The 26492-nt window shown below is 48.1% G+C and overlaps 1 protein-coding gene across 1 annotated transcript in view; it reads left to right on the top strand.

Moving 5' to 3' along the window:
• Positions 1-2931: 2931 nt before the first annotated feature.
• CRTC2 (CREB regulated transcription coactivator 2) overlaps positions 2932-26492 on the top strand; it is a 42609-nt gene continuing 19048 nt past the window's right edge. Inside the window, exons 1-9 of the mRNA XM_068252443.1 lie at positions 2932-3080; positions 12450-12551; positions 12644-12762; positions 15121-15180; positions 19730-19798; positions 20049-20152; positions 22188-22267; positions 22357-22406; positions 23887-24128. Coding sequence (XP_068108544.1) covers positions 2958-3080; positions 12450-12551; positions 12644-12762; positions 15121-15180; positions 19730-19798; positions 20049-20152; positions 22188-22267; positions 22357-22406; positions 23887-24128 — 949 coding nt within the window. The 5' untranslated portion in view covers positions 2932-2957. The remainder of the gene's footprint in view (positions 3081-12449; positions 12552-12643; positions 12763-15120; positions 15181-19729; positions 19799-20048; positions 20153-22187; positions 22268-22356; positions 22407-23886; positions 24129-26492) is intronic.

Genomic DNA, 26492 nt, shown 5'->3' with positions numbered 1-26492 from the left:
AACATCCCCACATAATCACTTGCTGTTGTTACTTGGAAAAAAAGAGGTTTCTTGCATCATTCACCCTCAAAACAAGTGTTGGAAGCTATTTAAGGCCATTTCGAATAGTCAGCTCGAATAATGAGCTCGAATACCGACTCGAATAGTGATCTCGAATTCCGAGGTCGAATCGAATAGTAAAAATTATTCGACTCGAATATTCGACTGACCTCGAATAATTTACTATTCGAATTCGACCTAACTCGAATTTTGAAAAGGGGTATTTGAGCACCACTACTTTATAGACAAAAACATTTCTCATTACAATTCAGGCTGGATTCACTGTATCCACCTGGCCACGGGAACACGTACGAGGATACGCATGGCCAAGGCACAGTGGACGTCAACTTAAAAGTCGGCTTCCACTTCATGAAGAAAAGTGAGCCGCGGCGGGGGAAGGAAGATCGGTCCAGGACGGTGTGGGCACAGGTCGGCTGCAGGGGGCAGGCAGAAGTCCCAGGTAAGTGGAACTCTCATTTTTTTAGGTTACTTCAGTTCCGCTTTAAAAGGTGTCCTGTCGGTTATTGACAGTTGGCATCAGTTTTGTATGAGTTTTCTATGACTTGCTAGGAAACCATGTGGGGCGCGTGTGTATGTAAAGTGGAATGCACCCAGAGCAGTGGAGGACAAGCAGAGACCGCTGACAAGTAATGTATAACATGCACAGGGCACTGGGGGGACACTTAACATTATGGGGAGCAAAGCTGGGGGTTACGTTGCATTCATGTGTACAGCTTCAGTGTGGGCAGCATCTTGCAAAGATTTTTTTCTGATGGGGAGTTCAGCTCCATAGAATAGACTGTGTAGAGTATGGCTCTCATACTACATGGAAGGGTGGTAAGATTGATCTGTGATCTTTCATTTTCCAAAGACTTTTATCTTCTGACGTGTGTACCCACCTTAAGTCTGCAGACTGCATTATTTCTCCAGGTGTGACAGAGAAACTACAGGAGCTAGTTATTTTTACTGGAATGTCGATGGCAACCCCCTCATCCATCTCTGCAGGTTTCCGTTACCACTAATGCGGTGCGATTCCGTTGCGGAAAATGCATAAACTAATTTGCATATGGATGCGAATACGTTCGCATTTGTATGCAAATTTTAACGTGAAAACGCATGCATTTTCGCGTATTTTTGTAAGTATGCAAATTTAAAGGGAACCAGAGGCCCCAGAAAGAAGATTTTATACATACCTGGGGCTTCCTCCAGCCCCATACGCACGGATCGCTCCCACGCCGCCCTCCTCCGCTTCCTGTATCCAGCGGTACCGGGTCCCTTAGTTTCGGCCAGTCAGCGGCAGCACACGGACAATTGTCCGCATCACAGGGGCTCCCGGCATACCCGTACGCGTGCAGCTGCATACTGCGCAGCCGCACGCGTAAGGGTATGGAGGGAGCCCCTGCTCATGCGGACATTTGGCCGTGTCCGCCGGAAGTGACAGGACCCGGTACCGGCGATGCAGGAAGCGGAGGATGGCAGCGTGGGAGCGATGCAGGCTTATGGGGCTGGAAGAAGCCCCAGGTATGTATAAAATCTTTTTTTCTTTTTAGGATTCCGGCGTCTCTGGTTCCCTTTAACCATGTCAATGCCTGTGTGCTTTTACATTAATGTTACACAAAAACGTAGGCGAGTTTTTCCTATTAAATACATTAGCGGCGATTCGCATGGATTCCCGACGCAGGCGAATTCTGTGGGTCCCGTCGTGCAGATTTGGCCCGCCGCCAAATCGCTCCCGCACGCCGCACATATGAAAACAGCCCCGGCCACTTCAATGTACCAAGCGAATCGGCATGTCGACGCCGCATGCGGATTCGCTATGGTGGAAACGAGCCCTAAAATGCTTGTGATTTTCCTATTAATCACATTAGCGGTGAATCAGTGTGTGCGGCAAGAGAATTCTGATGGCTGTGCAGATTTTTTCTGCACACCAAACGGTGCAGATTTTTGGGCTAGTGGAAACAGGCCCATTGACTATAATTGGTTATGCGAATCTGAATGCAGAAAACACATGCAGATTCGCTCTAGTGCAGTAATCTGCAAACTTGGTTCTCCAGCTGTTAAGTCCCACAATGCATTGCAGGAGTCTAACAGCCACAATCCTTATTCATAAAGGCAAATGCATTGTGGCACTTGTAGTTCCTTAAAGGGAACCAGAGACGGCCAAAGAGGGGAAAAGGAAAAAGATTTTATACATACCTGGGGCTTCTTCCAGCCCACAAGCCTGGATCGCTCCCACACCGCCGTCCTCCGCTTCCTTTGTCGGCGGTACCGGGTCCCGTCACTTCCAGCGGACGCGGCCAATCGTCCGCATGCACAGGGGCTCCCTCCATACCCTTACGCATGCGGCTGCGCAGTACAGAGCAGCACGCGTACGGATATGGAAGGAGCCCCTGTGATGCGGACAATTGGCCGCGTGCTGCCGCCGACTGGCCTAAACTACGGGACACGGTGCCGGCGGATACAGGCAACGGAGGACGGCGGCGTGGGAGCGATCCGTGCGTAAGGGGCTGGAGGAAGCCCCAGGTATGTATAAAATCTTTACTTCACTTCATCTCTGGTTCTCTTTAACAGCTGGAGAGCCAAGTTTGCAGATCACTGCTCTAGTGGAAGCGGGCCAAGGCAGAAGCGAAGGAGGAATTAATTATTAGACTATTGCATTGTGGTGGTGGGAGGGGAGGCATTATCTGTTGTACATCCGGTCTGGCGGGGTCGCAGTCATGGCGGCGGAAGCAGCAAGGGGCGGTAATTCCTCCCCCAGCCCGCGGGGTTGAAATTGCGGTGATTTGGTGGGCGGGGCAGGGAAAAAAAGCACAAGGCGTGGTCTCGTAGTGCTAGTGGCGCCTGAACGGTGGGCGGGGCAGTTTGGGAGCCCCGGTCGGGGTGGGCGGGACCGAACGCGCCTGGCGGAAGGAGGAAAGATGGCGGCTCCGGGCTCCTCAGCTCCGCGGAAATTCAGCGAAAAGATAGCGCTGCAGAGACAGCGCCAGGCCGAAGAGACGGCGGCATTCGTGGAAGTCATGGCCGACCTCAGCTCCGCCCGGGTAACGCGTGACGTCATTTTACACATGGCCGATCCCCTCCCCCACTGGACACCCCCTCAGTCACCTGTCATTTCTCCTGTCACCTGACCCACTACCAGGTCTCCCACCTGTCACCTGACTGACCACCAGATCCCACCTGGCACTACCAGATCCCCCTTATGTCACCTGACTAAACACCAGATTCCCCTTATGTCACTTGACTGACCAGCAGATCCCACCTGTCACTACCAGATCCCCCTTATGTCACCTGACTGACCAGCAGATCTCACCTGTCACCTGACTGACCAGCAGATCCCACCTGTCACTACCAAATTCCCCTCATGCCACCTGACTGACCACCAGATCCCACCTGTCACCATCAGATCCCCAACCTGTCACCTGAGTGACCATCAGATCCCACCTGTCGCCAGCAGATCCCCAGCCTGTAACCTGACTGACCACCAGATCCCACCTGTCACCTGAGTGACCATCGGATCTCACCTGTCACCACCAAATCCCCCACCTGTCTGATCAGCAGATCCTGCCTGTCACCAGACTGACCATCAGATCCCACCTGTCACCAGCAGATCCCCCACCTGTCCTCTGACTGATCAGCAGATTCCACCTGTAACCTGACTGACCAGCAGATCATGTGTGTTGCCATCAGATCCCCCACCTGTCACCTGACTGACCACCAAATCCCCCTCATGTCACCTGACTAACCAGCAGATCCCCCATGTCATCTGGCTGACCACCAGGTCTCTCTCCTGATTAATAACTAGTTCTCTCTAATGTCACCTGACTGACCACCAGATTTCCCCCATGCCACCTGACTGGGCACTTGTCTACTTTAGGGGACCCAGCAGGAAACCTCATAGGGAAATTCAGCTGTAATGTGATTAGGTGGACAGCACCCTCCTGACCTGCTAGGTTTCCAATAGGTTTTAGTAAACTACACCCGCACTTTGGCCAATCGCAATGCTTTGTGCTGTGATTGGAGAACTGAGCCTTATGAAACGTCAGTGAAAATAAACCGATGAGATAAACACTTGTATCAATCCTTCTACTTCAATTAATGACCATAGTTTTATGTTATGTTTTAAAACGTAGGAAAGTAGATATATTGTTTTGTCTCAGTTTAATGAGACAGTCTATGTGTCACACAGTAAAATATATGAACTATTGACCTTTTTTAGGGTTCTCAAAAGCCCAGTTCTCTGCCAGGAAAGGGTTTTATGGCTGTAATTCCTCATCAGTGAGGAATGCTATAGTCGGACTGGCTCCTGACTGGAAAAAAACAAACTGTTTTTTGCAGAGCTGAAGCTGAAGGTAGAAAACACAGTATATTTTTTTGCATAGTTTGCAATGTACATATACACATGTTTATCAAATCTTACTTAAAGAGAACCCGAGGTGGGAATTACTTTTACTATTGGGGCACAGAGGCTGGTTGTGCGCACTAAGACCAGCCTCTGTTGCCCCATCGTGTGCCTCCATGTCCCCCCTGCTCGCCGCTATACCCCCCGCATTGCTGGCGACACGCAGCGTGTCGCCAGCTCAATGTTTACCTTGCGCTGTCAGTCAGCGCTGCTCCCCTGCCTCCTCCGCATCGGCGCACCCGCCCGTGTCCCTTCCCTCCCGCTGATAGGAGGGAAGTGACGCGGCGGGTGGCGCCGATGCGGAGGAGGCGGGGGAGCGGCGCTGACTGACAGCGCAAGGTAAACATTGAGCTGGCGACACAGCCAGCAATGCGGGGGGTATAGCGGCGAGCAGGGGGGACATGGAGGCACACGATGGGGCAACAGAGGCTGGTCTTAGTGCGCACAACCAGCCTCTGTGCCCCAATAGTAAAAGTAATTCCCACCTCGGGTTCTCTTTAAAGGAATACTGTAGGGGGGTCGGGGGAAAATGAGTTGAACTTACCCGGGGCTTCTAATGGTCCCCCACAGACATCCTGTGCCCACGTAGCCACTCACCGATGCTCCAGCCCCACCTCCGGTTCACTTCTGGAATTTCAGACTTTAAAGTCTGAAAACCAATGCGCCTGCGTTACCGTGTCCTCGCTCCCGCTGATGTCACCAGGAGTGTATAGCACACGCATCCATGCTTGAGTGACGAGCTCACAGTCTGCCAGCAGCGATCGCTGCTGGCAGACTGTAAGGGCCCTTTTCCACAAGCAATCTCAAATCACAAACACCAGCGATTGCGATTTTTCATTTGCGTTGCATTATCCCTCTTAAAATCTCTCCAGAAAGCGGTTGCAATTTGCAAATCGAATCACTACAGTGGAAAATACTTCTCATGATTTCTATGATAAGGTAGCAACCCTACCGATTTAAAAATCACTAGTGATTTGTGATTTTGCGATTCAGCTGTGCAGTGGAAAAAGGCCCTTAAAAAAAGAAATCGCCGTTTGTTTATGTTGTACAGCGCTGCGATCTGTACTGCATACAGCCCTGTCACTTGGCTGTCCCCTGTACCGGATCACCTTGTGATCCCCTCTCATAAGCTGATGCCTATGAGAGATGTTCGCCCTGATTGGACTTTGGGGGAGGGGAGGGGATAGGGGGAAAAAAATTGTAAATTTTATTTAAAATAAAAGAGCAAATAAATTAATAAGAAACATTTTTAACAAAGCCTGCAGCAGCAGTCAGAGCCTATTAACAGAAAGCTCAGAAAGGGGGGCAGACTTATTTGTGTGCTAAGTTGTATGGCTATGCAGCGAGCTGTTAAAGTTGCAGAACACTGCATAGTAAAAAATAACCTGGTCACTAGAGGAGTGTAAGCCTTAACCCCCTTGCCGTTCCAATTCTGACGGCAAGGGGGCGGCACAGCACTTTAAAAAAAATTTTTTTTGTTGAATCATGTATTGATAGCTGCTGACAAGCGGCATCCCCCCACCCACTCCGATCGCCTCCAGCGATCAGAGTAAGCAAATCCCGTTCAGAACGGGATTTCCTGCAGGGCTTCCCCCGTCGCCATGGCGACGGGGCGGGATGACGTCACCGACGTTGGGACGTCAGAGGGAATCCCGATTCACCCCTAAGCGCTGCCTGGCACTGATTGGCCAGGCTGCGCAAGGGGTCTGGAGGGGGGGGGGGGGGAAGCGGCGGGTAGCGGGATATGCACGCAGCTAGCAAAGTAAAAAAGCGTGCAGTAAAAAAAAAAACCAGCAAGAAGGTTAAAGTGGTCTGAAACTCCACCATAACATTCAATAAAAATGTGTTTTCCTACTTTTTTATTACTCATACAGTTATCATATTTGCTTTTGTGCACAAGTAATATTGTCTGTTTACAAATTAAAAGTTTCGAAAGTGTAGTTTATCGTGCCCTAAAAGCTGTCATTGAATTTTATTTAAACTGCTTTTTATTATATATTAACATCTTCTAATGAGCTATTCTGATCTGTGTGTGTGAAGCACAGGGAGATTCACAGAGAGATTATTTTCCCGTTACACTGTGTTTACACACATTGTAACAAGATTGGAATGTAAACAAAGATACCGTTATCTACAGTTTGGATGCAGATTTGAAGCTGAATAGCAGGACAAAGTGCTTTGTTTAACCATTTCAGTGATGTTCTGCTGAACAAAAAATTCTGGGATAGTATCTTTCAAGCTGTGAGGAATCTTTTAAAGCAAAGTAGAAATGCTGGTTGTCAGAACCCTTTAAGTTTTTAAGCACAGCTGAACCTACAGAGCCTAAGTAGTTGGCCTTCACCATTGTGAGCACTGTCAGCAATTTGTGCTGGTTGGTTGATACTGCTGGTTAGTTGCGTTTTGGGTAACAGGGACTCTACTATATTGTGTATTTATATAACCCTGACATCTTTACTTTACAAAGTACATAGTCCTGTCACTGACTGTCCTCAGATGATCTCACAATCTAATCCTACCATAATCACAGTCTAATTTCCCACTATATTTTTAAGTTGTTGTAAGACAGGTTCAAATCCCCCTCTTGTGATATGGCAGGCCACCAGCCCCACCTCTTTGTCATATGAAGGACCACCTCCCCTTCTTGTCATATGATGTCAGTGTCCCCTTTTGTCATATGATGGATTGCTTTATTCCGTTTACCATATGGCAAGGCTCTAGAACCCCCTCCCCCGTCATGTGATGAACTGCCACATTACTCCTTGTTGTATGATGGGCCATCAGATCTTTCTCTTGTAGACTAATATTACTCTTGATACCACTTGAGTGACCAACAGATTTTTCCCTTGTCAACTGGTTTCCCATATCCTTCCCCTACCACCTGGCTGTGTCTCCTAATTTAAAGCGGTATAAAACTGACATAATATTCAATAAAAACATGTTTTCCTACTTTTTATATCCCATACAGTTATCATATTTGCTTTTGTGCGTAATTATTATTATTAATTAAGAAATTTCAAGTTCCCAAAGTACAATTTTTTTGCTCTGAGAGCTGACATTGCATTTTATTCATAACTGGTGTATTCATGTTGTAATGTACCCAGAAATGCTTTCTGAGTATCTGCCTGTGTTCTGGAGTGTCTGAATTGCCAGAGAATGTTTACATTCCTCACTTGATACAATTAAGTAAACACAAGATAATGTTATCTCCAGTTCGGATGCGTCCAGCTTTCCACTGCAGGGAGCTTTCAAGTCCTGTGTTTAACTAGTTGAATTCTGTTCTAGTAAAAAAAAATGGTGGTAGTATATAATATGCTCTAAATAATATTTTAGAGCAAAGGAGAAATGCTGGGTTTCATACCAGCAGGTCTCGCTTGATGCCGGGATACCTTGAAGTCGCTCCAGACTGACTACTAGTTTCTGCCTGTTACCGGATGGTCCATAATAACTGACCTTTTTCCCTTTTCCCGACTGACCCCCACAATCGAACCCCTTCAGTTCCCCCATATTGAGTACTAGATGCTCCTCATTTGGTTGACCACCAAGTCCTTCACTTATCAGCTGTTGCCTGAATGACCATGAAATACCAACACCCACTTTAGCCATACACCATTCAATAATTGTTAGATCTGGCAATAGATCGATTACCCCCGATTGGCAATCGAGTGGGGATTAGCAGTTACTTGACCACTTTGCATTGCTCTGTTCGGGACAGATTTTAGCAGAAGTATGTTTGAAAGGCAAAGAAAATGCTGTACCAGTCAATGAAGGGCAAAGCTTCATCATTTTCGCATGTTTAATCAATTAAAATTGATGCTTTTCTCAATCATGTTTTTGTTCAAACTTCAGGCTCGTGTTTTTTTTTTTATTAGTTTTTGTTTGATTCAATGAGTTTATAGAATGGAACATATAATTGATTAAAGTGGACCTGAACTCTTGCACAGGACACAAGGAAGACATGGAAAAATCCACCCCGTGTGTTTTTAGAGAGAAAAGTCTGTCTAATACCCCCATCTTCAAGTAATCACAAGTGTAATTTGAGCTCTCAGATGTCAGCACAGAAATTCAGCAGTCTCGGCAGACACAGCTAATATGTAAACACGGGAGGCTAACCCTTTCTCTGCTTTCATGAAAGCAGAAAGTAGACACACTGCAGATGTATTGCAGTAGTTCTGTAAGCTGTAACAAATGTTTTTCTTTAAAGATTATTATGCTGTTGCTTATCTTTTAGAAGAGAGAGGAAGCTCAGATCTGCTTTAAGAGCAATGGGTCAGATTTATCAAAACCGGTGCAAAAGGAGATTGCTAAATCAGAGTCCTTGATCTGGACATCTGCTCTACTTTTGCATTGGTATGACTTAAATTCTCCTTGCATTGTTTTTTTTATACATCTGTCCTATTGTGAAGTATACAGCTAGTATAAGACCATCCCCCACCTGTCACACTCACCACCAGAGCCTGCTCCTGTCCTCTGCATGACCACCAGAGCCTGCTCCTGTCCTCTGCATGTCCACCAGACCCTCCTGTCCTCTGCATGCCCACCAGACCCTCCTGTCCTCTGCATGTCCACCAGACCCTCCTGTCCTCTGCATGTCCACCAGACCCTCCTGTCCTCTGCATGTCCACCAGACCCTCCTGTCCTCTGCATGTCCACCAGACCCTCCTGTCCTCTGCATGTCCACCAGACCCTCCTGTCCTCTGCATGTCCACCAGACCCTCCTGTCCCCTGCATGTCCACCAGACCCTCCTGTCCCCTGCATGTCCACCAGACCCTCCTGTCCCCTGCATGTCCACCAGACCCTCCTGTCCCCTGCATGTCCACCAGACCCTCCTGTCCCCTGCATGTCCACCAGACCCTCCTGTCCCCTGCATGTCCACCAGACCCTCCTGTCCTCTGCATGTCCACCAGACCCTCCTGTCCTCTGCATGTCCACCAGACCCTCCTGTCCTCTGCATGTCCACCAGACCCTCCTGTCCTCTGCATGTCCACCAGACCCTCCTGTCCTCTGCATGTCCACCAGACCCTCCTGTCCTCTGCATGTCCACCAGACCCTCCTGTCCTCTGCATGTCCACCAGACCCTCCTGTCCCCTGCATGTCCACCAGACCCTCCTGTCCCCTGAATGTCCACCAGACCCTCCTGTCCCCTGAATGTCCACCAGACCCTCCTGTCCTCTGCATGTCCACCAGACCCTCCTGTCCTCTGCATGTCCACCAGACCCTCCTGTCCCCTTACTGTCCACCAGACCCTGCTCCTGTCCCCTGACTGTCCACCAGACCCTGCTCCTGTCCCCTGACTGTCCACCAGACCCTGCTCCTGTCCCCTGACTGTCCACCAGACCCTGCTCCTGTCCCCTGACTGTCCACCAGACCCTGCTCCTGTCCCCTGACTGTCCACCAGACCCTGCTCCTGTCCCCTGACTGTCCACCAGACCCTGCTCCTGTCCCCTGACTGTCCACCAGACCCTGCTCCTGTCCCCTGACTGTCCACCAGGTCCTCCTTATACCTGACTGACTATCAGATCTCCCGTCATCTTACTTGGCACTAGATCCTCCTTTCGCCTCTCGACTTGCCACCAGATGGTGATCCTATGGGCTTCCTATTGGCCAAGATTTCTCCTGTCTGATCTCCTATGTAGCAACCAATTCATTTTCCACGGCCTGACTTCTTATGACTTCCTGAGAATACTTTGAGTTCCTGTCTGACCACCAGATCACCTCTGATCCTCTTGACTGACCGCCAGATTCGCATTCTGGTTACCCAATTAGATCCTTCTCCACTTTTCTGACTGACCAACAGGTCTTCTGCTCATCTGACTGATCATTAGTACAGTTGCAATTTCCTGACCAACTGCCAGGTGTGCCTCTGCCCTGCTGACTGGCTGACCACCGGGTGCCCCTCCGTGTGACTGGCTGACCACCGGGTGCCCCTCCGTGTGACTGGCTGACCACCGGGTGCCCCTCCGTGTGACTGGCTGACCACCGGGTGCCCCTCCGTGTGACTGGCTGACCACCGGGTGCCCCTCCGCTCTGCTGGTCGACCATCAGGCGCCTCACCAGTCCTCTGTCCACTAGAAACACTGTCCACTGTCTTAGGCTAGGGGCCCACTACAGAACTTTTAGTAGCGAGTCATGCTTTGTATGAATCTCGGTGATTCCTAAAACTTAATATGAATAAAACTGAACTAATAGTCTTTCCACCATCCCTGTCCACCCCTTTGCCTGATATTACAATAAATGTTAACAACATGTCTATAACATCAGTTCCCAAAGCATGGTGCTTGGGGGTAATATTTGATTCTTCTCTCTCATTTACTCCTCACATTAACTCCCTAACCAGCTCCTGCCATTTCCAACTGAAAAACATAGCACGTATCCGACCTTTTCTCTCCCAAGACACAACCAAAATGTTAGTACATGCTCTTATTATATCTCGATTGGACTATTGCAATATATTGCTTGGTGGACTTCCAACTAACACCGCTCAATTCTGTACTGAACTCTGCTGCTCGACTCATTCATCTCTCCTCTCGCTCTTCCTCTGCTGACCCTCTCTGTCAAGCTCTTCACTGGCTACCAATTAATGAGAGGATTCAGTTCAAACTCTTAACCCTAACCTACAAAGCTCTCCACAATCTCTCTCCCCTGTACATCTCCTCACTAGTCTCCAGATACCAACCCAACCGCAATCTCAGATCTGCACACGAGCTCCTCACATTCACGTGTACAAGACTTCTCACGTGCCTCACCCCTCCTCTGGAATGCCCTTCCACAACACATCCGCCACTCTCCCACCTTTGAAATCTTTAAACGCTCCCTCAAAACCCACCTTTTCCGACAAGCATATTCTCTAGCTTAGGCCATGCACCCACTAAATAACCTAATTACGCACTGCCTGTACATATACTGTATACATCCCCACCTCTTGTTTCCACCCCATTCCTTTAGATTGTAAGCTCGCAAGGGCAGGGCTCTCACCCTTTTGTGTCATGGAATGTTATTCATTTCATTGCTTGCACTCTGTTAGACTTTTATACATTTTAGTCATCATGTTAAATCAAATTGTAATCAGCAGTGCTGTATCTTGTATCAGTGTTCATATTTGATGTATATCATTGTATCATTATGTATCCCTTGTTTGTTTTCTTACATTGTACAGCGCCACGGAATATGTTGGCACTTTATAAATAAATAATAATAATAATAAAAGCGCTTTGCTATAGGAGTGAGCTTACAGCAGCATTGTGTGATCGTGAACCGGAAAATGCTAGACTGCATCATTTTTGCGAGTGATTTGGATGGACAGCATCCAGGCCAATGAGGGTCAAATTGTGATTGATCCGGAATCGCGCCAAAACCACTTTGTTATTGACGAACGTTGCCGCAAGTGGGTCCCTAGCCTTACAGTTCTGTGAATGACCACTAGGACCCTCCTCTGTCACTCTACTGATTACTAGGGGTGACCAATGAGATGCAAATGTTTCCAAGTTCATGCAGATTTATGTATTTTTTTAATGCAAATATATGCAGCTTGAAAATAAATCAATCAATTTAAACCTGGGCGGGACTTGAATGGTCCATTTATATATTTCAATAAAAATTTACATAAGCCTGCATGAACTCGCACATATTTGCATCTCGTTGATTATCTTGACTTATTGCTATATTCCTCATCTGACTACCAGTTAGTGTTCTCCCCAGAATTTTTTTCCAGCCGGATGGTATGAAAAGGTAGCCGGGTGGGGTGAGATGAGAGAATGCAGGGCTGGCACTTCTCTGTTTACTACAGAGGAGGAGATGAGCAGATAACAGCCGGGTGGTCACCAAAAATAGCTGGGTGGAGCACCCGCCTAAAAGAGCCTGGGGAGAACACTGAGTTTTCTGACCACCATACATTACCTGATGGTTTAGTAACCACCTCCCACCTCTCGCCTGCCAGACTAGCTGACCCATGCAGTGCAGACAGTAATGACTAATAGGATGATCTCTGATTGGTTTCTCTGTGATCCTATCCAGGTCCAGGTGCAAAAGCTGCGGGTGGCTCACATGCGAGGTTCCTGCTATGGTGGATCTCTGCCTAATGTCAACCAGATAGGCAGCGGCTCAGCTGAGTTCCAGGTTGGTGACAGTCATCAGCCTTTTCTAGATGTCTCCTTAGCTTCCTAGTGTAAGCTGTGAGTGTTACCCCTTTTCCACCTCTTCTCTTGCAGGGGCCTCCCCAGTCTCCGCTGGACTCAACACGGAGTACCCGCCACCACGGGCTGGTGGAGCGAGTGCACAGAGATCATCGTCGTATGATGTCACCAATGCGGCGCTACATGCGTCAGATATCCTTTCTAAGACCTGCTTAAAGCTAGATTAACAGAGAGGCCGCTGGGCCTAAAGAGAACCTGGCATTGCTGGTTGTAGCGGTGTGATGCAGTGGAGGGCACAGTCATTGTGGGGGAAAGAGTTGGCAACATTGGGGCTGATTCACAAAGCTTTTCTGTTGAATTATTTCAACTTATTTATTAACTTGTCCCTCAGTTCCAACTGTGGGGTTCCCGAAAACGCTTGTGGACATGTAGCTCTGTCCCGCACGGCTTTCCTCAGAAAAAGCTGGGTTGGTTCTGGTCCGCACCATTGTGCAGGCGCGAGCCACGTGTGCAGTAGCATAGACCTATTCAGGCATTACTGTATCTGACGGAGCTAACGCACATGCGCGAGGAGGCCACTTTTCAAGGATTCCCAGCACCATATTGAGAGGACGGGGGAAGCCTCTTTAGAATCCAAAGGCATTCCCCTCCTGAGGTGAGTAACCCCCCCCCCCCCTTTTTTTTAACAGGTTAACTTTAAAGGGTACATGAGGCGACCTGAAAAAGAGTTTCACTCACCTGGTACTTCTTCCAGCCCCTAGAAGTCTATAAGGTGCCACAGCAAACTTTCCCTGTGCTCCTTTGTCCCCTCCGTAAGATCACGACCCTTGGCCATGTTGTGATGTTCTGCGCATGTGCACCTCTCGTGATCGGCCACAGGCACGCTCTGCACTTGCACAGTTCACGGAGACTTGAACTGTGCAAGTACAGACCGCATAAGGGAGGGGGCAGCGGTGGCCTGGAGCACAGCGGAACTTCAGCGTGGCACCGTATAGAGTTCTAGGGGCTGGATGAAGCCCCAGGTGAGTAAAGCTTTACTTTTACAGGTTTCCTTATGTATCCTAACTCATTATTTACTGTACCTCTTCTTATCAAACTTATGATTTATATCTCCTTTTCTGTTTATCTCCTGAAGTATCTCTCCTTACAGTTAAAGCGGACCCAAACCCAACATTTTTTTTTTTATTCAAATTATTTAGTTGCACCACTCTGACACATACAAAGATAAATAAACACTCCTTCAAGTCTATGAGCATTTCAGTGCATGCTTTTCACCCTTCTCTTTTCATATCTAGGGTTATACAGGTGGCAGCCGTTAGCAATTCCTCCATTGCCGGACACCATCTACTCCACCAGTCTGCCGGATTCTGTCCCGGCAATATGAAAGGAAGGGAGGGGTTTCTCCCATAAATGTAAAATATTTTATATTGGTCATCATGCAGCTGAAAAAAGGCTGCTATTTATTATTATAAGTTAGAAAATAGATGTTTCTGAAATTTTGTATTTTTAATTTGGGTCCACTTTAAGGTGAAAAATGAGCAAGCTTCTTGAATGAACCCGATTGTCGTTTGGAGCGTCTCGAACAATGCTTCAGCTGCAGCCTCTGGCTGGCTAGTGGGATCGCCTGACTCTGAAGATGAAGACCCTCAGGCATTGTGGGGAGGGGAGGGGACACTTTGTTAAAAATATTTCAGAAGTCATGATTGCCATATTTAGGAACTAGAGATCATCGTGAATAGTACTTTCTAGATAAAGCACTGTGAGAGTTGACAATGCTATAGGCAACAATGGAGGACAGTGTTTGTTTCCAACACCCCCTGTAATAGTTTGCTGTGGACAGCTACACTTTAGAAAGACACATCCAGGAAGCGAGCAGCACTAAAACTTGTCAACAAACTTTATTCCTAACAAACAGAGGCTGGTAGATGCTTAGCTGTCCCTTTGTTGCACCTTGTACCCACCAACCTCTCCCCTCACTGTGGATACACTGAAGGAATCCTCCTTTATACTGTGCCGTTTCCTTGGAATAAAGTTTGTGGACAAACTGCAGTGCTGCCCGTTTCTTGGTTTTTATTTTCACCTTCATTTGCATTGGGCTGAGCACTCCACTTCAAGTTTGTGTATGCATCGGATCAGTGCATTGTGTTATCCGCAAGCCTTGTCTGTCTTCATCCCCGGAGGTTGTAAATGTGCCAATTTTATCCTTTTCTGTTATTTGACTACTATAGAATGTGGTGTTGCGTAGCTGCAATACAAGTCAATGGACCGAATAGTGCTACTTTTTTTTTCTGGTCGTTCAAATGAGTGCAACTGGGTATTGCCAGTTTAGAGTAATCAAAACCCTGCTTCCCAGATTATTATTTTTTTTATCAATGTCGTGTTGTAAAAGTGGCCTGAGCCTCAATCCCTACCTGAATGTAGACTGTTTAGAAAGCGTTTTGTTTAGCGAGACGTTCAGAGTCGGCAGTAATGGGGGAGGAGTGTTTTCTGATGCTTTGGCTTTGTTGATATTTGTTGTCCTTCTGTGGTCATTTTTCTTAACTTTCAAACATGGACAGCTCTCCGTACAACATGGCCTACCTCTCTCCACACCAGGAGAACAACTTTAGGAGGTAACTCGACTTTTTATTTTCCACTGTGTCTATAAGAAACTTGTCTGTAGGCCTCTCGAGGAGCAGAAGTAGTGATTTTGTTTGTTTTATTGGCTAAGGATAATGTCACTTTACCTACATGTAAAGTGAACCTGTGCAAACTGTTTATGGAGTGAGTCTATGGTCTGAATTATTACGCCCCCCCCCCCCCTTCCTCCCTGATTTAAAGTGGAAGTGAACTTGCAGTAGAGTGAATCCGATCGGGTTCTGCTATTTCCGCCTTGTACCCACTCCATGGGTGATTTTTGTACCCACTCCATAGCCTTGCAAGAACTGTGGAGTGGGAGTTAAGAAGTCGGAGTTGAAGCAATTTTGAGTACTTTGAGTCAGTGGTTTCATAAACTGAGTAGTTGGAGTCAGATGATTTTTGTACCGACTCCACAGCCCTGATACCTAACTGAGGAAGAGGGAAGTCTCCCGCTCCTCCAGAGGCTTTCTGTGTCCTCTTTGAGGCCCCTGCCGCTGCCTGGGACCCTCTGGAAGTTTGCAACTGTCCTCCTCTTCATGCAGGATTCTCCTGTCTATTTGTGAAACTATTCCCGTACTGAGAACCCAATTTTTTTTTTTTGTTCCCCACGTAATTGCTGGTGCCCGAATTACACAGTTTTTATCGTCATTTGGGCTCTGGCTATTGCTAACTGCTACCCTATGCCTAACCCCACCTGTCACTTTACCTACTCCTAAAACTAATTCTCCCTCTACCTACTCCTAACACCGTGCCAAGCACGGATGCATGGTGCTACAAACACGGTTTAATTGCAGCAAAAAGGCACTCTTGTGCGCCAGACGGAATGCTGAACTGCCTGAAAAGCGCACAGTTCAGTCTTCCGTCTGAAAAATGCCCAGCCCCCTCCCCCCCAGTTTCTCTTTAAATTAACCTTTCTACTACCTTACACCTAATGCTACCCGCCCCTTCCTGTGGCACCTGCCTTGATCTGGAGAAATCTAGGCTCTCCCTGGACTGCAGCAGTGCGGGGGGGGGGGGGGGGGGGGCAGCAACTAGGTACGCAGAGAACAATGGATGACAGAACAGTTAACTCTTTTTCAAAATTACGGCCCATACACGCTACGCGTTTTTCACAGGTAATTTTCCTGCAATTGTTTTTCATTGCACGACCGTTTCAGCAATCTCGCATTTGGCGGTGTGGTGATAACGACTGTCACAGCGCATAAGATCTTTAAGATCCCTGACAACCTCTGCGCAAAGTGCCGCGATCGCTTGACTTCCCGTTCGTGCCCGTCGTGTGTTTCCACTGGCAGGAAGATGGATCGGGTAACCTCGTTCTTCAGGCGGCGGCGCTGTGAGGTTCACTGATCCATCTTTGAGTATTCAGCTTAAAGGAATGCTATCAAGCCAAGTGTTCTAAAATGACACTGTACAAATAATGTCTAAGTAGCTGTGTAAACATTTTCCTACTTTTCATGTTAAATATCAGAGACAAAAGCTTTAATTCATTGTGTGTAGGATTTAGTTCTATTGGACAATTCATTCTCAAGAGGTGTCTGCTTCAATGCACAGCCGTTGTTGTTGTTTTGCACATCAGACTACAGAGTAATTTTCTCTGAAAGCGAAGAAAAGGATGTGTGGCACTGGCAACACAGACAATTACAAATGTTTATAACCAGTTTCATTTCCTCGGCTGTCTTCAGACACTTCAGTCAGAGACGCAGGACTTTCTCTCACACAGGTTTAACAGATGCGCCCCCCCCCCCTTTCCCCTCATGGCTCACTCTGCTGTCAGGTCAGATTAAAGGCCCATACACACGTCTGATTTTTTTTTTTTGAACGACGGGTCGTTTAAACGTCCCGTCGTTCAGACGTCCGCCCGCTAAATCGGGCGTGTGTACAGACTGTCATTCGAGTGATAAGACTGAGTTTGAGCGATCCGCCCGCCCGCCAGGAACTCTCTCAATCCCAGGTTGAGAAAAAAACAAACTGTTAATTGATAGTGTTCCTTTAACAAGCGCATTTAGTCAAAGGTCATTCAGCGCTGCAGCATCAGTGAAGTAGGCATGGCTCCAAACACTCTAATGCATATCAAACAGCAACATTTTTTGTCCTGTAGTAAAACTGATTGATGATGCTTTAGAAACTGGATGCCTAAATTATCCTTTCAGCATATTCACTTAATTTACCATTATACTACATAGAAATGGTAAGATTGGATGAAAAAAGTGTACCATGTATGGCCACCATAAGAAAGAGAGAAATAGTTGGAGGTGGAGCTATTGAGTGACCATGAGGTGCGGAGGGAATTTGGCTAGGGAGGATGGAGAAGGTATGTTTGGGTCTTTTGTATTGCTACAGCTTGTAAAAGTTGCGGCTTAGGCCGTTTTCAATGCCCATATGTGCAAGGTTTATTTTTCTTGAACACAAATAACACTCACTTTAAAAAAAAAAAAAGTAGAACTGTAATTGTTATTACTACGCTGATTATATGTGATACTGAGCAATTTTCTGTATTTGTGTTTTTCTATGAATAGCTGGAAAGTAAAGCTATTTTATGAGATGCAAATAATACCAGCTTGCATGAAAATATTATGCAGTGTGGAATTGAGTTTATCTGAAACAGGAAGAGTATTTGATTGGCCAGTTTCCAAGCCACATAAAATTTCCATTCTATCAGAATGCAAGTCAGGAATATTAGCGTCTCATTGACCGTCTGTACAGGGCTGTGGAGTTGGAGTCGAGAGGTCGGAGTAATTTTGGGTACTTGGAGTCAGTCTGGTTTCATAAACTGAGGAGTCGGATGATTTTTGTACTGCCTCCACAGCCCTGCGCCTATACTGGACAGCATTGGATGTAAAGAAGTGCCGGAATAAAATCCTATTCTCCATGCTCAGCAGACGTCCCTGTGACACGAGGATAAGATGTTAATTTCAACAATCATTAACCCTCTACACTCACATCAAACTGGAACACTAGCAGGATTAAGAAACCTAGGTTGCAAAATTATGCAATTGAAGAATTGCATTCAATAGAAATGTGTACTAGACCCTTACACCAGCGATGAGGTCTCCTCATTAACAGTAAGGGTCCCTAACTCCTCCTATACTAGTCAGCACGCAAGCAAACATTCCATCCTCCTAACCTGGGATTCCTGCTGAGGCCTGTCAGGTTCAACCATTTTAGGGAACACACGCATGCACATAAATCGGTCTTTGCTTGCATGCTGACTGGTATAGATAGAGCAGGGACCGTTACTGTTAATGGAGAAATCTCATCCTGGTGTGAGGGTCTAGTACACAATACTATTGCATGCAATCCTTTTTGGAAGCTACCCTCCCCTTTCTTCAATCGCATAATTTTGAAACCCAGTTGTTTTTAATGCTGCTGGTGTTCCACGTTGATGTGAGTGCAGAGGGTTAACTTCCTGAGCGTTACGCCGCTCAGGAGGTTTTGCTAGTTTGTGTCCCCAGGGTTAATTCATTTGATCCAATGGTTGGAAAAGCTTTAGCTAGCACTAGGCTAGCTAGTACAAGTGTCTGGCACCCCCATCACCTGATCCAGCTAGTTCATACATTACCCAGCCTGGATCCAGTGATCGGTGCAACCTCCCCGCACAGCTCCAGTCTTTACTATGGGGAGGATCCACATGACGTCATGATGTCGCCGACGTCATGCGCAAACCTGATTCTCCCCATAGAGCGACCCGGAGCTGTGCGGGGAGGCTGCGCCGATCGCTGGAGCCAGGCTGGGTAATGTATTAGCGGGGTGATCACAGGCAATCGAGGGGTGCTGGACACCTGTACTAGCTAGCCTAGTGCTAGCTAAAGGTTTTACAGCCATTGGATCAAATTAATTAACCCTGGGGGACTCCTGAAGCCAGCGAGTGGTATGCCCGACAGTGTCGGGCATACCACTAACGAGGTTAAAGTGAATCAGAGACGAAGCATCCTCATGTATTTTACCATATATATCAGTGGGAACATTAGAGAAAACGCCTACCCTGCTCTGTTTCATTATTTACTGTTCAAATTGCTTCTTATCAGCCCAGATAAAATCCCCGACTGAGCATTCAGTCTGGCTTTGCTATAATGACTCAGCTAAAAATATTCCTGAGCAGAGCCACAAGGGGGCAGGCTTGGGGTTCAAAAGACAGCACAGAGGACAGACTCCGCTATAAAGATTCCTGAACAAAGCCAGACTGAATGTTCAGTCGGAGATTTTATCAGGGGTTATGAGAAGCAGGCTGAACAGTAAATAATGAAACAGAGAGCAGGGGAGGTGTTTTCTCTAATGTCCCCACTTATCTATATGGTAAAATACATGAGGGTGCTTTGTCTCTGGTTCCCTTTAATGATTGTTTATATGTAAATTGACCACTCCGCTCTCCACCTACTGTTCCATTTAAAATCCTGCCCGCCCCATCCTGAGCATAGCCCCTCCTATCCTGTATAAAATGTTAATTTGCCAGATTTTGATGGATCTGTGTGTGTTGTATATTAGCCCCTCTCAGATCAGTGTGGCTCCGACCCGCCTGTAATAACCCTGTTTTTCCTTATTAAGGAACTTAGCCTGGGGAAACCACCCCTCGGATACCACACAGCTGTTTAGGCTGCCGAGCGCGTTAAACAGGTGACGCTCCTTTGTCCGTCTGTCGCTGCCTCTCTCTCCTGCCCTCTGCTGCTTCTTGGGCGCTATTGCAGGGTACCTTCTGCTTTGTAGCGGTGTGAGTCAGTTGACTGCGCTGTGTGTGACTGTGTGTTTGTTCCTTCCTGCCGCTGTGTCCCCTGCAGCCTCCTCCAGCTTCGCCCTGTCCTCTGCCCGCTTGTGCCAGTCCTGCTCCTGTCCTGACCGAACTCTGCACTGTCCTCCCCCCAATCAGAACAAATTCTGACTCCGCCCTGCACACCAGCGTGATGAACCCCAGCGCACAGGAACCGTATCCCGCGGCTTCACAAGGGATCCCCACCCCCAACAGGAGGAATGGTATGTAGCTGACTCTTGTGTGTTATTATAAATATTATTATTTAGTATTTGAAATATGGAATATCTTTCCTCTGGAAGTGGTTATGGCAAACTCTCTATCTGCATTGAAAGAGGGCTTGGATGCTTTCCTTGCATTGAAGGGCATCCACGGCTACAATTACCAGATAATTCCTGGGAGAGTTGATCCAGGGATTTATCTGACTACTGTCTGGTGTCTGGAAGGAATTTTTCCCTTTTTTAAGGGGAATTGAAGTGAGATGAATATGGAAGCTGCCATATTTATTTCCTTTTAACCAATACCAGTTGCCTGGCAGTCCTGTTATGCCGGGCATACACGGCACGTTTTATGCGCCGGATAGATTGCCGTTCGTCCCCGCCGGTGCTTACTTATCACCGCTCCATTCCCTGCCATTGTCCGCCGACGGGAATCGAGCGGGCGTGGGTCGAGCGGCATGATTGGGCCAGCTGGATATTATCAGCTGGTCGATACACCAGAAACGTACCGTGTATCCCCAGCATTAGTCTATTTTGGCTATTGTCTGAATCACACCAGAAACAAGCATGCACCTTATCTTATCAGATCTGACAATAATGTCAGAAAAGCCTGATCTGTTGCATGCAGAGGATCAGCAGTGCTGCCAGGCAAATGGTATTGCTTAAAAGGAAATAAACATGGCAGCCTCCATATCCCTCTTACTTCAGTTGTCCTCGAACCTCCCTGGCGGTAAGCCCGAGCTGAGCTTTTTTTGGTTACACGCAGCTAGCACTTTGCGCCAGGCAGCGCTAAGGGGTGTATCGGGACTCCCTCCGACGCCATGACGTCGATTATGTCATCCTGATCGTCGCCATGGCGATGGGGGAAGCCAAACAGGAAATCCCGTTCTGAACGGGATTTCCTGTTTGCTCTGATCGCCGGAGGCGATCGGAAGGGGAGGGGGGATGCCGCTGCACATCGACAATGCTAGCTACATGATTAAAAAAAACAAATTTAAAGTGTTGCGCTGCCCCCTGGCGGTTTTAATAGACCGTCAGGGAGGTTAAGGCTAATTGGCCCAGGCCTTGTAAGGTTGTAACACATTCAGGCTGGTAGTCAATGTAGTGGAGACCTATAGGCACAGTGTCTGCAATCAAATCATACCGCAGTGCTAATGATGAGTTCCCTCACAGCCAGGGAGAAATGTGTCAATAAGACTGCAGCAGCCGATGTGACTAAAATAACTTAAGGAGTGCTCATACATGTATTCAGTGCCAAATACACCCTATAGGTGGCCATACACTTGTCAATTTGCCATCAGATTCAACCAACAGATAGATCCCTCTCTGATCGAATCTGATCAGAGAGGGATCGTATGGCCACCTTTACTGCAAACAGATTGTGAACCGATTTCAGCCTGAAACCGTTCACAATCTGTGGTGGTGGTGCTGCCCGCCGCTCCCACGGGCCCCCACATACATTACCTGCTCCGCCGGAGCGACTCCCCAGGTCTCTGCTGTCTTCTTCTCCGCCCTCTACTGTTTAAACTTCCTGCCGGGCAGGAAGAAGTGAAGCATGCCGGAGACCAGACCAGAGCGGAGAAGACAGCAGAGACCAGGGGACTCGTGCCGGCCGGAACAGGTAATGTATACCCACTGTATTGCGTCGGTCATCGGGCATTCGAACGCCGCTATCGACGCACTCCCGACCCGCCGGCGATCGAGAAAATTCTTCCGCACGGACGGATCGTCGGGAATCGACGGGAACGATCGATTTCGGATGGAAATCGATCGTTCTGTCAGCGGTTGTGCGCGGCGATTTCACAGCCGATTCGATCACTGTGATCGAATCGGCCGTATATCGGCGGGAAAATCGTTAGGTGTATGGGCCCCTTAATGCTCAGCATGTTTCACCCTGAGAGGCTTCGTCAGGAGTGCTATACAAAGGTTCAGTGCTATCTACAATATATACATCACAGCATTCCCCTGTGGAAAGCCACTGTATTGATTATAAGTTTCTGAGGTTTCAGTGGTTTTACATTCTCTTTAATCTATTCTGTAGCCTTCCCATTTCCTGCCCCTGCCATAGAGGAGGGCCAGGATGACGGTTCCCATCTTCTCAAGCCTTGCGATGCCAAGAAGGTTGGTATATGTTGGAGGAGGGCATCGCCCGCTTACACTGACTTTATAATGTAAACAGATTGTGATCTCTTTTTCTCTCTTCATCGCAGTTACCCTCAGCCTCTGTGCGTCCCAAGTCCTGTGAAGTGCCCGGTATCAAGTGAGTAAATCCACACCGTAGAGAGAGTAGAGGCCAGGTATTCACTGAAACAAGTCTGTGCTCTCACAGGCCAGAAACTTCTCAGTGACAATATGTTGTGAATTGGGTTCCATCTGCACTTAAAGAAATCGTCAGGCAAAAAAAAAGTGTTTTACTTACTTGGGGCTTCTACCAGCCCCATGCAGCCATGTTGTGCCCTCGTAGTCACTGCTGTTCCAGTCCCCCGCCGCCAGCTAGTTTTGTTTTTGCCGACTTAGGGGTCGGCAGGCCGCATTGCGTCCATTTTTACGCATTCCCGCTGGTGCAGGAACATTAACGCGCACATTTTTACGTTTTATGTATGTGTTAATGTTCCTGCACCAGCGGGAATGCGTAAAAATGGAAAAATGGACGCAATGCGGCCCGCCGTCTCCGAGGTCGGCAAAAACGAAACTAGCTGGCGGTGGGGGACTGGAGCAGCAGTGACTACGAGGGCACAGGATGGTTGCATGGGGCTGATAGAAGCCCCAGGTAAGTGAAACTTTTTTTTTTTTTGCCTGACTATTCCTTTAAAGCTGAAAAGAAACCTTGGATTTTAAAATGAACAAACTGATACTTACCTCTGGAGGGCGAAGCCTCTGGATCCTAATGAGGCTTCCCTGTTCTCTTCAGCAAGCGCAGAGACCCCTGAGTTTCCTGACAGTTACAATCCATTGCCCTGCCTGCGCAGGCAAACTAGCGGCCATCCGTTCGGACTCAAGTGGCAATAGCCAAACCTGATTGGGTCTGCTCTACAGCTTGCGCCTGTGCAGTGGGGCGGACCTAATCGGGCTCAGCTATTTCCTCCAGAGCCCAAATAGAAAGCAGCCAGTTCGTCTCCGCAGCCAGGCTATTTAAGTTTTACGGTTGTCGCAAAGTATGCTCCACTGCTGTGCAGTAGCCTGGAGACCATCCTGCTTGGCTTTCTTCTCCATGCACAAGCAGCTCCGTGATACTGCGCAGGTGTGAACCTTATCGGCCTGCTTGCCCAGTGTGACTGCTCTTGTACAGGGAGGGGCCATGGCTGCTAAAAGGAAGAGGGTCCCAGCCGGACACGGAGGAGTCATAGACATCGGGAAAGTCTAGAGGCTTCTCTACAATGGTAATTTTTTTTTCTCTTTTTCACTCTTCAGCTTTGCTTTAAAACGAGGTCACGATAACCCAATATACTTGCATTAGTTAGCGACAGTGATGCTCGCCCAACCCCTAAATGCATTGTTTTCTTCTATACCCCACTGGAAGCCACTCTGTTGCACACGGCACATCATTTTTCTTCCCCCTCCACAGCAACAGACGCATTGCTAGCCTGTAGGCTGGCAACGCATCTGTGTAGCACAAGGCCTGAAACTGTCACCTACGGAATTGAATTGCTGTCCCTGTAGGCAGCAGTGGTTGTGCATGTGTACACACCTTACGGCTGATAGGCTAAGCTAAACTAACACATTCTTGTTTTTCTCTCTAGCATCTATCCATCAGCGGATCAGCCCCAGAATGTCCCTCCTGTAAACTCCATTCTTAACACCGGAGGCTCATTGCCCGACCTGACCAACCTGCACTTCCCCTCTCCTCTGCACACCCCCCTGGACCCGGAGGAGACTGGGTACAACAACCTGAGTGGGGGAAGCAGTACCGGTAATCTCGCCAGCACAATGAACCATCTGGGGATCAGCAGAAGCGGATTACACCCCACCTTCACCTCTCCAGGTATTTCCTCTTCTTGAGTCACTGCTTTCAGCATTTAGAGAGAACCTGAACTCTTGCACAAGACACAAAGGAAACCACCTTGCATGTGTTTAGAGCAGGGGTCTCAAACTCGCTGCCCGCGGGCCATTTGCGGCCCTAGATGCAATATTTTGTGGCCCGCGACGGCAAAAGCTTCCTTATAGTTCGCTTCAGTGCTCCCAAGTAATCTGCCGCATCCCCGCCGCTAAACGAGGGCTTCAGAGCCCCCAAATCGCCCGGGGGGGCAATCCGCAGGCATTTCCTGGAAGTCAATCGCCGCCTCTCCCCGCCCCTCTCTGTGAAGGAAGAGTGAGAGGGGCTGGCAGAGGCGGCGATGCACCGCGATTGACGTCAGGAGGGTCAGAGCTGAAGCTGAAAGCTCTGCCCCTTCCAGAAAATGCCGGCGGATTGCCCCCCGGGCGATTTGGGGGCTCTGCAGCCCTCGTTTTGCGGCGGGGACACGGCTGATTACTTGTAATGGGAGCACTGAATCGAACTATAAGGTAAAATGGGCAAAATAGTTCGCTTCAGTGTGAATTTGATTTAGCAAGGGAGGGGGGGGGGGGGAGGAGGAAGGGCGGGAGCTGCTGATTGTGAAATCCCTTATGCGGCCCAGCCTCATCCTGACTTTGCCTCCTGCGGCCCCCCCAGGTAAATTGAGTTTGAGACCCCTGGTTTAGAGAGAAGAGCCTGTCTAATTCCCCCTCATCTGTGACTAACCATAACTGTAATTGTAGATCTGTCAGCACAGAAGTTCAGCAGTCATGAGCAAACACAGCTAATGTGAAAACGCAGGATGTTAACCCTTTGTTTGCTTCCATGAAAGCAGGAAGTAGACACTATAGATTTATTGCAGTAGTTCTGTAAGCTTTATCAAATGTTGTTTTTCTCAAGGTTAGTATGCAGTTGCTTATCTCTTAGAGCAGAGAGGAAGTTCAGGTTTGCTTTAAAATATGCAGGAAACAAAGGGAGAAGCCCAATCTAAAGCTAAATACAACACTCCATCCCATATGGGGGCAGCTCAGAGGCAGAGGGCTGTACAGACGCCACAAATCCTCTGTTTCTGTAAAGAAAGGAGGCGAGCTGATGGTGCAGCACACATCAGAGAAGCTTTCTGGAGGGATACGAAGGGGAAACTGGGGGTCGCTCTTTATAGATCCAGCATTCTCTACACTCACTCGATTCTCAGCTGAGTTGGGAAAGTTTAGTGTACCAAGTGCTTCCCCCAGTTTTTTGCTGCAGGATTACAAATTCTTACACATGCTTACTTTATATGCACCAATACAGTCTGCTGAAATGGTTTTTGCTTTTTTGTTCACCTTACTCAGAGTTTTAAAGAGTCTGAAGCCTTAAAAATTACCTCCTTTTTATTTCAGAATGCGCTTCAGCCTCAAGAGCAAAGATGATTCGCCACATCCCTGCGGCCGTCCGAGGTCTTTGTCCCCCCACCCCCAAATCCCGGGGAAAAATTCTACGACTTTCAAAGTTGCAGATTTTGCTGCCTGGGGGAGGCAGAGCTTTGCGCTGTAGTTCTGCCTCCAGTCCATTCAATCACTGCTGATCTCCGCTTCTCCCTGTCCTTCTCAGTGAAAGCAGACTGAGAGGGGTGGGGAGAGGCGGTGATTGAATGGACTGGAGGCAGAACTACAGCACAAAGCTCTGCCTCCTCCAGGAAGTACCAGAGGATTTTGCCACCGGGATTTCGGGGGGGATAAAGACCTCGGACGGCTGTTTGGATACGGTGAATCATCTTTGCTCTTAAGGCTGAAGAGCATTCTGAAATAAAAGTGTTTTTTTTTTTTTCACTTCAGACTCTCTTTAACCTCCCTGCCGTTCTAATTATCTGCTGCGCACAGCAGCTGGAGGCGTTTTTTTAGCTACATGCTTCCCCCCTCCCTTCGCTATCCCTCCCACCCCTCGGGCGCAAATACCCAACAGGAAATCCCGTTCTGAACGGGATTTCCTGTATGGGCTTCCCCCGTCGCCATGGCGACGATCGGACTGACGTCATGATGTCAGACTGAGTCCCAATCCACCCCTCCGCGCTGCCTGGCACTGATTGGCCAGGCTGCGCAAGGGGTCTGGAGGAGGGGCGGCGCGGAGGGTCGGCAGCGGCAGCGACAATTGGATATTACACGCAGCTAGCAAAGTGCTAGCTGCATGTAACAAAAAAAACAATTATGCAAATCGGCCCAGCAGAGCCAGAGCAATCCTCCGCGGCGGGTTACCCCGAGCTGAGCTCGGGATAACCGGCAAGGAGGTTAAAGGGTACCTGAATTGAGAGGGATGTGGAGGCTGACATATTTATTTCCTTTTAAGCAATACCAGTTGCCTGGCTGTCCTGCT

Source organism: Hyperolius riggenbachi, chromosome 9, assembly GCF_040937935.1.
Source record: "Hyperolius riggenbachi isolate aHypRig1 chromosome 9, aHypRig1.pri, whole genome shotgun sequence".
NCBI classification, from domain to species: Eukaryota; Metazoa; Chordata; class Amphibia; order Anura; family Hyperoliidae; genus Hyperolius; species Hyperolius riggenbachi.
This window is presented reverse-complemented; position numbering and strand designations above follow the sequence as displayed.